The 11481-nt window shown below is 35.8% G+C and overlaps 1 protein-coding gene across 1 annotated transcript; it reads right to left on the reverse strand.

Moving 5' to 3' along the window:
- Positions 1 to 9622: 9622 nt before the first annotated feature.
- Positions 9623 to 10428, reverse strand: LOC113296358. The gene is made up of 2 exons (XM_026544665.1): positions 10261 to 10428; positions 9623 to 10210 (listed from the first exon to the last, which is right to left on the reverse strand). The coding sequence occupies exons 1-2, from the start codon at positions 10426 to 10428 to the stop codon at positions 9623 to 9625; spliced, it is 756 nt and encodes a 251-aa protein (XP_026400450.1).
- Positions 10429 to 11481: the final 1053 nt, after the last annotated feature.

The raw sequence follows: 11481 nt of genomic DNA on the forward strand, positions 1-11481 counted from the left end.
ATTATTCACTAATACACTGTGCGCATAGAATTCTCCTGTGCTATGTTCCGTAGCCGAACTCCCAATATTGACATGATATGACGATTAATGTTCACTCTCAGCAGAGTAGCATGAATCTCCCGAAGTGCCAGTATTGAGATCTGCACAAAGAATACTCACACATGCTGCATCGTTCTCTGACAAAGAGATTTTCGTATCGACGCACTTTTAATTAAAAGATAGCTTGATTGAATATGTTTAAGTTCCTTAAGGAAAATCTAGACTGTTCATATCAGTCTCAAAAATGATCACGGCCACACGACTTGGCCGCGCGATTCAACAAGCCTAGCCTACTCCTGGCAGAATTAGGCAATCATGACGATGACCGCCGACGGGCCCACTAGCATCCCGACCGAGCGAATCCCACCTAGTACATCCACAACGCTTGAACGATTAGCCCAAACATGGGTGAGCGCGTTGTTGAAGAAGAGAGCTCAAACGAGCTAGACCGGCCAAAACGGTCTCAGAAACATCACGACCGTCCAACTTTGCTAGCCTAGTTGGACGACCTGGATTTTTCCTACAAACGATTAAGGAAGTGTCGGCGTGTCCATTGGCGGCCCAGCATCTCCCTTGGTCGATTGACCTGCCCGCGGCAAGCCTATAGGGCGTTAAATCGTTTGCCCAAACTCGAGCAAACACGCTATTTCAAAACCCTAAATTTTGGGTTGCGGCAGTATACTACCGTCGCAAATCGATCACATCCGTCCAACTTAGCCATCCTAGTTGGACGGCTTAGATCGCGTTTCAGACGATCAAGGAGGTGCACATGAGTTAATCACCGACCCAATTTTATTCCTACTCGATCGACTTGCCCAAGGGAAGTCAATGACGCATCAAACCGCTTGATCGACCTAGGGTGAATGTGGTCGTCTCTAAACCCTAATTGGCGTTTGCGGCAACACACTACTGTCGCAAATCGATCACAACCATCCATCTTCGCCGACCTAATTGAGAGGTTTAGATCTAATTTCAGGCGGCCCCGAAGATGTCAATGTGATCACTGTCGACCCACCTTTACACGTGGCCGACCAACCTACTCAAACTAGCGCTCGATGCCTCGAATCACCCGCACAAAGAAGGGTTGGCCGCATGACCCCTAAACCCTAAATTACATCAACGACAATATGTAACTGCCGCAAATCATCTCGTCCATCCAACTTTGTTAGCATAATTGGATGATGTGGATTTATTTTCAGAAAACCAACAAAGTAGCATTACGATCACCGGTCGTCCCTCCTTCACAGGGAGCGATCGACCAAGCAATAGCTTGTCCATAGAGCTACCAAACGATCACTCAAAGGTGGTCGGCCATGCTACCTCTTTTAAGACACCCAATCGGCGACTTGTTCAATCAAGCTCTAAAACAACGATGCTTCATGCACATCGATTATTTTGAGTTGCTTAAAGGCGATGCTTTACGTGCATCGAATGCATACAATATTTTATATCGGCCTCATAAATAACTTAGTTGTTTAACATAATAGCACCATATGTTATTATTTGCGGAAAGTCCCACGACTTGACCCACTTACTCGAGACATCAAACATGGCACAAGCTGGGGGATGCAACGCAATGGTGGAGCATTCACCTAACGCACACAACGTGCTGGGTTCGAATCACACCACCCTCAAGAATACAAGTGTTATCAACACAAGTAGCCATAAACCATTTTTCTGATATAAGTCATAAAACAGCCACACCTTCATAGTTCAACATCCTGATCTCAAACACCTTCTTCGCTTCCCTCCCTAAGATCAACCCTTTTCCTTCACCTTGTGACCGAATTGAATCTGGAACGACCATTTCTTGGTTTAGGCCAGAGTCTTACAGATTGATCTCTCGAATCTAAAGTACTTCCGTGCAGTGCATTTGTTTAGGGTTTGAATTCGTTTCTCATCAACACACCCAAATTTACCAAAAATAGCAGAATCAGTTTTTACCCTCAAACAGTAGGTTAACAAGTTTTAGTAATTGGTGTAACCGATCCTATAACTTGTGCAACCGATCACAAGTAAGTACCATAAATAGGTGGTAACCAATCCTGATGCTTAGTTAGTCATTTTATGGAAACTAGTGTGACCGATCCTAGTAGCCACTTGGAGGTAGAACCGAACTTTGTGTTTGGTAGTACTGTTAAACCCATCAATTGTGATTGAATGTTTTTGATCAATCACATAGTTCTTGGAAATCAGATGAACCAATTCTAAACTCGTTTGGAAGTGTGGAAAATCGGTTCCAAGATTGTAAATATGAAAAAGGATTTACAAAGTAAAGATGTCGACATACTTTGAACATGTGCAGTAATTCTTATCTATTATTGTTCAAAGATATTCCTTAATAACTAAAGGAGAACCCCGGATCGAAATAAATTGAGAATCTTTTAATTAAGGTTTTTAATTTTATATGCTTTTAATTTCCAGCAATTAAATGCATATCTTTGGAAAATAAAAATTAGTAATGTGCATTTACTAATTGGAGATTTTCTGCTGAGATTTTGGTCAATATTTGGACAGAGCATTTCCAGGAATTATGAAAACTGATTTTGGCATTATTATATATCTTTGAGAATATTCGGTTTTGGAAATTCCTTGGTGTCCAAACTTCCTTGGTCTATAAATATTGAAGTTTGCATTTCGAGCAAACTAATTCTCAGAGCCAGCAAAACTACCTAATTGTGTTGTTACTGGTGGAGCCATCTACTCGGAGAGGAAAGTACCTTAATTAGGAGAAATCTCTTACGACCGCTCGTTTTAAAGACTTCTTTGGGATTGAGAAGCTCTACGAGTATCGTTGGTGGGAAACTAGATAATTGCAATTTATTATTCGTTTTCGATTGATTTGATTGACTAACGGTTATTGAACTTTGATTGCACCTAGTTTGTTTATGCTTGAGAATCTTGTCTTCTGATATAAGATTCACTCAAACTAGATCGAAGTGTCGACGGGGATCTTTAGACTGTTTGTAGATATAAAGACGTCTTGTGATAGTCCATCGTTAACAGACCGTTCTGTGTGTTATTGATCACAAGAGATTCAAGTTGTTTGTGTGCAGGTGTTTATTGAAGATCTAAGAAGATTTGAAGACAAAAAAGATTTCTTATTTGAGTTCATAATCTTTGATGTGCATAAAACTTGATCCGCTGGGGATCCAACTATAATCGGTTTATCTTTTGATAGATTGGATTGATTACTTGCGTAGATCGACATCAATACATTTCTTTGTGATTCATAGTATTGATTGCATAGTCTAAACAATTACTTTGGTGGTTGTTGAATAGATTGATCTAAGAACCCGACAAAGGAGTTTATTGGTTAAACGAAAGAGTTTTTTGTCAAACTCATATCACGTTGGTTGAAAAAGTCATTACCGAACATATTTGTTGTTCCTTTACTGTTTGGAAAATGAACCAAAGGAATTGTTCCAAGTGCGTGACTTATTGCAAGTTGGAGGAGCAGGGATACTGAGGGAACTAGGTGAACTAGTAGGTTTAGTTGCTTGGTCTCAACTATACGAAGTTGTTTTAGATTTTGTATAACGGCTTAATTATGAGAGTATTCAATTCTGGATAAGGTCCCGGGGTTTTTTTGCATTTGTGGTTGCCTCGTTAACAAAATCTTGATGTGTCTTTTACTTTCTATTTCCGCAATTATAATTGTTTTTATTATAATTAGAAGTAAAATACACAAACGTTAATTTCTAGTTACTTGATAGCAATCCTATAGTGTTTGGTTAAGTCCGAACCTATTATCAAGTAATCATACTTCGTTGTTGTATTATCTCGATCTTGTATCCACAGTCAATCACGCAAGTTATCTTGTTGTCGCATTGTCTCGATCTCGTATCCATAGACGATCACACGAAGTGTGATCCGATTCGTTGTATTGTCTGGACTCAGTCCATAGACAATCATTTCGAACAAAGGACTTATAGGTGGAAAAGTTTTAGATTGAGGTATATTTGGGTAACCTCGTCTTTTCAATTGGTATCAGAGGATGCAAACACGAAAAGATCTAACAACCCGTGTTTGGTGCGATCCAACCTATAAGAATTGAATCTATGTCAGATTCAGTTAACGTTATGCAAGAGTATGAATACCCAAAAGTTGAAGATGTTACCAATTCGTTGACCCATGATCAAGCAATTACGAAAATCAAGAGTACATCTGAGTCGTTCTCTAATGAAAAAGAAGATGCGGATAAAGAGTTGGTAAAACTCCTAAAGTCTTTAAAATCTCTGTGTACAAAAGTTCTAATAATAAAGACAAAGTCAAATCTTCTTAAAAATGAGATCAGAGATAAAAACATTCAACTGAATATTCTAGCCAAAGAGAATATGGATCTCATTGTCAAATTAGAAGCTCTTGGTAAAACTCTTACTCAAGATAAAGAGACACATCCTATGACTAATGATTATGTTGCAATTTCTTCTGATGAAGAAATAAAAGGTCCTTGCTCGACTTCGATAGATTGTGATAAGAAAATTTGTTTGATCACATCCGAAACAAATCATGATGATGGTAGTTTGCCTAACTACATCAAGTCAGAAGATGATGAGAAACCAGCTTCTATATCTACTGATGATCAGACGAAATCTTGTCCAAAGGAAACTTTGAACTGATTCCATGTTCGTGATCTTAAGGAATACAACTTTCAGTCGCTTGACAGGAAACTTATACTTCTTCGAAATACAGTGGTAAAGATATTGAAGGAAGTTTCTTGTCTTAAAAAACTGAACGATTATTCCTCAGTAGAAAGACAAAATCTACCAATCAGAAGTAAGAGTTGATAATCGCTTCTGGAAAAAGGTTCCTCCTCATCCATATCGAAACAGTTCTTGTTTTGATGAAGAACGACTTCAGAAGAAAGGAAAAGAGAGAATCTCTGCCAAAGGAAACAATCAAGAATTTCCGATAATTGTTTCAGATAATCATGCTGATGTGCATCATAGAAAATCCTTAGAATGAGAAAATCATATGAAAATATCATTAATAGAATTAAGAGAAATTCATCCATCTCTGAAAATTCTCACGTCAGTACAATGTCTCATAATGATCATGTTTTTAGATAAAGGAAGGATCATCTTCTTGGGAGAAAATATCTTGGGCAGAAATTCCCAAAGAGAAACATGAACTATGTTTCTGATACTCAATGTAAGCTAGAAAAGGCTTGCTCCGATACAACCTAATGGTATGGAGATTGTTCAAACTCATCCTATTTGTGCTCATAACTTTGGATGGGAAGCACATGAAATGAGAGCACATGTTAAGTAAAAAGGAAAGTTCATGTTAATGCCGATTTTCGGTAATAAGAGATATTTAAAAGAATATCCTCCTTTCAATAAAAAGAGAAGTCCAGAGAAATATCTTATATATTTTCAGAAACCCTGTATTTCTTAACCGAATATATGTTCTTATCATTATAAGAAAAATCTTATGTTAGGTATATTGTTTTATCCTTGGTTTGGCCTTTTCTTTGTTGAATATGCCTCCTATAACTCGCTCGATTACAAGGTGGAATAAAAAGGAAGCTCAAAAAATCAGAAACTGCCAAGGAATCATTACAAACAGAGGAATGAGGAAGGTTGTCTCAAGAATCATGTCTAATCATAGCCCTGATATATCTCAAGAAGAATCATGTCTTTTTGCTTTTGAAAATCCAAATCTTACCGAGTGGTTCCCCATAGACGGTATATGTGAAGTTATGAATGGGTTTAAAGAACTCATATGAAATCTTTTTACTTTGGTTCAAGATCGAGATGAACTAAAAGATAAAACAGAAGAGATTAAAGCTGATCTTGCAGATATAAAGCTTCAAGTTGAAAAACTTAAAAATCAGAAAGTGGTTGCAGACAAGTCTTTCGAGACATTCTTCAAAAGTTTGAGTACTGATGAAACCTCAGTAAACAATAAGAGCACCACTAGAGATTAAGTTACATAATGTAAGACTTAATCCAGGAAAATATACATCAATTTTTGATCTCTATCAATAATTATTTAAGGTCTATTTTGAATAAAACTATCTTATTTATGAATAAAATTATTATGTTATAATTTTTCTTGTGATAGTTTTTCGATTACATAGCATGTTCTTGAATGCTTTACTTTATTGCTATGTGTTTATGAGATGTTTGATTTCGATTTTCATAACCTTAATGTTCGATCTCATATTGTGTGAACCCTTATGGTTTGGGTGACTTTTTGATTTAGCGGGATGGAGTCCTAACCCATGATGGTAGGCTTTATCAAAGGATCATAAGGGGTTCCGATTGAAACTCATGTGTGAAAAAGTCACAATCTGTTGAATCGTTTGGTTTAGCATAAAAGCACATGTGTTTCGGGTTTTCAACTTTTGCATCGCATTACTTAAAACCGATTTTCAACCTTTCTCTGGTAAAGGTTGGTTTTTGTTTTTGTTCTTTTGTCTTGCAAGAGGATGACAACACAGTGATATTCTCCCCGGAAAGATGCAAAGAGGATGCGGAACTTGAGGTAACGAATTTGTTAGTTAATCGCTTTCCTATTTAAGAAAAGCCTTATTTTATTTCATATATTTTGCTTTTGCTTAACAAAATTTCGGTACAATTGATGTTTATTCCATTATGTGTGTAAGTATGTGAGTGTGTGACTCAATTGTTTCCGGTTGAGAAAAACTATTGTTATCTTGCTTTATTGTTTGATATCAATTGTTTAGGCTTAACGAAATTTCGGTGCAATTGTGGTGCTATAATGTCTATGTTTGTTTCAATTGCTTCCGGTTAAGATAAATAATTATGCAAGTTGATTTATTTGGTTTGTATGAATTGTTTATGGCTTAACAAAAAGGTTTTCGGGATCAATTGTTTAGTCCATTCGATTCCGGATAAGAGAAATAAAGTTAATTCTGATCTTAGTTAGACTTATCAAACTGGAGGATTCGGTTATTCAAGTCTAATCGAATGCCTAAACAAGAAATACTAGTTAATTAACCTAGTACTTGTCTTGTTTAAAGTGAAAGGTCTAAGTTATTGTTCGAATAATTAGAACCTGATGAGAAAAATAGAGTTAATTCTGATCTTTATTTTGGTCTTATCAAACAAGCGATTGTATCTGTACAATCGGTTTAGCAAAAGAATTAAGGTGCTTAGTCAATTTATGATTTGCTAAACTATTAGGGAAAATTGCTTCGGGCAATTATTTCCTGGGTAACATATCAAAATAAAATTACTTTGTAGTTTCGGTTTTGATATTGGTTATCTAAAATGGTATGTGGAACCCTCGTGCTTAACTCTTATAGGTTGCAAGTCTTTTAAGATTTGTAAGATCCTTTCAGTTTGTCCTATATTTGCTCGTACCTTTGTCATTTTGTGACAACAAAGGGGCTGAAATATATAGAGTAAACAAGTGATTTGGTATCCCTAAGGAAAAGACAATGGTGCTTAAACGTTACATTTAACGAAAGGGTAAAGCATAGGCTAAGGGGGAATAACATAACATATGATGATTTGTAGTTATATGGACTACAAGAGGAAATAACAAAGATGTGCGGATTGAAAATCTACCTATCTCACCTTTAGGGGGAGTATTAGCTTTGTTATTATAATGTCAACAGCAGCATTTATGGATTGAATGTATACAGTTTATTGTGTTGTTGAAACTTGGAATCAAGCGTATGTATAATGAATACTTGTAATTTGTTTATCCACATGATGTAAGAGTTTTATCACTAAAATTGACAAATGGGGAGATTGTTAGAGCATTGCTCGGTTGAACCCACCAAGCATTGGTATGTCAAGTTTGGTTGTCATATTTTAGTGAACCAAAACTCATTTAAAGAGTCGCTTGATTATTTACTAGAGTCGATTAGCTAGAAAGTTATTACGATATGAGACTTACAAGTATTACTCGAAGACTTGAAGAATGTGAAGAAGTAAAGAGCTACACCGACGACATCATCCTTCCTCTTGAGGTTAGTAATATTTTGACTTGAACTGTTTCATTCCTAACGTATCTTTCAAGTCGTGCTATATTGAAAACATAATTATTATTTTTTTATAAGTCAAAATTTTTTATTAAAGATGATAACAAAATTTACAAGTAGTTTACAAGAAGGGGTGTTCTTTTGATAATGGCTAAAAAGGGGTGTTCTTTTGATAATGAAGTGGGAATGCACTATGTTGGGCGTCCAAAAAAATTGAGTTCAATAGAATATCCAAATGTGGAGTATTTCAGATTTAAATAGTTTATGAGTATTTGAGATTTTTCTGACCTCTTTTTCTTGTAAACTACTTGTAAATTTTGTTGTCATCTTTAATACAATTTTTTGACTTAAAAAAAGAAAGAGTTCATAAAAATGTTGAATTTAATATACGTTAACTCAAAAAAGTCTACACACTTCGTTATAAGTCAGAAATTGATTTCTGAGACTAAATTGTAAACTAGATAAACTCATTTTTAACAGAAAAGTTTGAAAAATGTATTGTAATTACAATTAATATGTTCTAAGGCAATACGTCCAGTAAAAATTGCATTTCTATGTACGTATATTCAAGAAAATATGAAGAAAGTCAAATTTCACAATAGAGGAAGGATGAAAGACCATGCAGAACTAATCCAAATCCTAACAAATTTCATCTATCTTGAATCAAATAGAAAGACAAAGCCAACACAAAAAGAAAGAGTTCATAAAAATGTTAAATTTTATATACGTTAACTCAAAAAAGTCTACACACTTCGTTATAAGTCGGAAATTTATTTCTGAGACTAATCTGTAAACTGATAAACTCCTCTTTAACAGAAAAAGTTTGACAAATGTATTGTAATTACAATTAATATGTTCTAAGGCAATACGTCCAGCAAAATTTTTATTTCTATGTACGTTGATTCAAGAAAATATGAAGGAAGTCAAATTTCACAATAGAAGAAGGATGAAAGACCATGCAGAACTAATTTAAATCCTAACAAATTTCATCTATCTTGAATCAAATAGAAAGACAAAGCCAACACAAAAAGAAAGAGTTCATAAAAGTGTTAAATTTTATATACGTTAACTCAAAAAAGTCTACACACTTCGTTATAAGTCGGAAATTTATTCTTGAGACTAAATTGTATACTAGATAAACTCATCTTTAACAGAAAAAGTTTGAAAAATGTATTGTAATTACAATTAGTATGTTCTAAGGCAATACTTTTTTTTGATAAATCAAAATTTGTATTAATAGATAACAAAATTTACAAAGTAGAATTTACAAGAAAAGAGGTCACAGCAACCGCAAAAACTTGTAAACTACTTGAAACGATAATATGAAACATTTGGATATTCAACTAAATTTAAAAAAGGTGGTCTTCCATCGTAATGCACTCCCACTTCATTAGCAAGTAGACAACCACGCTTAGCCATTTTATCCGCTGCAAAATTCGCCTCCCTAAAAGTGTGAATGAACCTTATAGACGCATAATGTCTACAAATTGCCATCCATATGCTCATTGAAAACCAAGGGATAGAAGAAATTTTGAAAGCTTCTACCACACTAAAAGAATCTGATCGTACACAAATACGCTCAAAACCCCATTGCATAGCCCACTCCAAACCAACAATAATTCCTTAAAGTTCAGCCAAATAATTTGAGGTAACTCCGAGGCCGAAACTTATAGCTCCAAGAACTGAACAATTAGCGTCTCTAGCCACCACTCCCGCTCCTGAGATGTCTGGATTACCTCGCGTCGCGCCATCACAACGGATCTGGAGCTCATTATCATCTGGAGGCTGCCAAAAAACTTCCACCGATTGTTGATGTCTGACACTCCTATGGACCACTCGAAAATAATCAAGAAGCAAAACATCTTCAGCACAATTTCGCATATATCCCCTAAGCCGGACTGAATAGTCTTGAATCATCTTCACCACCCTCTTGAAAAATAAACTCAAGCTTGGTTGTTGACGTTGAAAGACTTCCCTATTACGTGTTGCCCATAGCACAAACCTGATGACAAGATTGGCAAGCCTCCACAGGTCACGAATCATGGTACTTCTCCCATGAGCTGCTTTACAAGAAACCACAATATTATCATTAGGCGTTAAATTAAAAATATCTGCTATCCAGTTCCAAGCACGGCCATCAAAGCTGCAATGGAAAAGGATATGGTCTAGAAATTCTTCCGAAACTCCACATAAGATACAACGACTTGCAAGCTGAATTTTAAATCTAGATTAGATTATATCATACGTTGTACAAGCATTACGCATGAATTTCCAGTTTTGTCAGCCAATGTAGGGTGAACTTCCTTCCTCCATAAAATAGAAGCGCCATCGAACTTGGGATATTTCTGACGGATTAATTCTTTCGCAGAACTAACAGTGAAAGCACCTTTGTAATCTGGCATCCAGATGCGTACATCTTCACCAACCATGGGTGTAGGAAAAAGGTTAACGTCTAGACCTACAGCTGCCTTACGGTCTAAATGTTCCACATGGATATTTTACTGCCCATCAACTGTAGGATCAGAATCTCGCAACAATTATGTCTCAGCGAAATTATCAATGGTATTGCACAATAGCGTCGCAGAACAATTTCAGAAACGACGTCAGCAAGGATCGTGAGAAAGGTATGATAGTCTTGCGAAAATAAGAGAGCTTGCGAAGTGAACATTTGTAAGGTTGCGAGAATGTCGCAAACCATATCCGAAAATAAAGGACAGATTAGCTGTCATCCACTATGTATTTCCTTATAAATAGTCATTCAAGTTGCAAAGGTGGGAGAGATCTTTTTTGAAGTAAGAAACAAGTAAATAGGAGAGAGAAAGTTTAGAGCTGAGTTCATTCTTGATTTCTTTATCTTTCTTGTAAGAACATTCAAAAATTAATCAATAAAATTAAGAGCGTTAACCTAAAAATGAGTTGATCAACAATGAAATCATATGAGGGGTGTAGTGTAGGATTTCCTGCAACTACATAATGGCGCTAGAAACAGGGAATTTGAAGATTATTCTAGAGAAAACTAAAAATTGATATTGAGATTTGTGAAAATTTAAAGTGGTTGATTAAGAATTTTTCATAATTTTTTGCAATATTGTTAGCATTGAAGAAATGGCTAGAAGAAGAAATACATCCGAACAACCAACTACTATTAGAAGAAGCAAGAGAATTGCTGGAAGAGAAAGAAGTGAAATGGGAGAATCTACTAGAATGAGAAATAATAGAGAAAATCTAATTCAATCGCCAATTCAACAAGCATTAGTTCAAGAGAGGAATACAGATTATGACAGAGTGAGCGTACACACTTGGCGATCAAATTCAGCAGAAGAAATAGAAGAAGAGCAACAAAATAGAAATTATAGACAGGAAGAGAGAAATCAAGAAGCAGATGAAGGAATAAATCATGGAAATGAGGAAATTGAAGCGTTAGAAACATTGATACGAAGAATACATGAAGAAAGAAGAGCTGAGGCAGAGGAACGTGCGAA

The sequence above is a fragment of the Papaver somniferum genome, chromosome 7 (genome assembly GCF_003573695.1).
Source record: "Papaver somniferum cultivar HN1 chromosome 7, ASM357369v1, whole genome shotgun sequence".
Lineage (NCBI taxonomy): Eukaryota > Viridiplantae > Streptophyta > Magnoliopsida > Ranunculales > Papaveraceae > Papaver > Papaver somniferum.

Excerpts from the sequence above, each read along its gene's own strand:
- LOC113296358 (XM_026544665.1), bottom strand. The coding sequence starts at position 10,428 with ATGGTTGGTGAAGATGTACGCATCTGGATGCCAGATTACAAAGGTGCT. Across the intron at positions 10,211-10,260 it reads ACAAAACTGGAAATTCATGC|CTTGCAAGTCGTTGTATCTT; the intron begins GTAATGCTTGTA and ends TTTAAAATTCAG.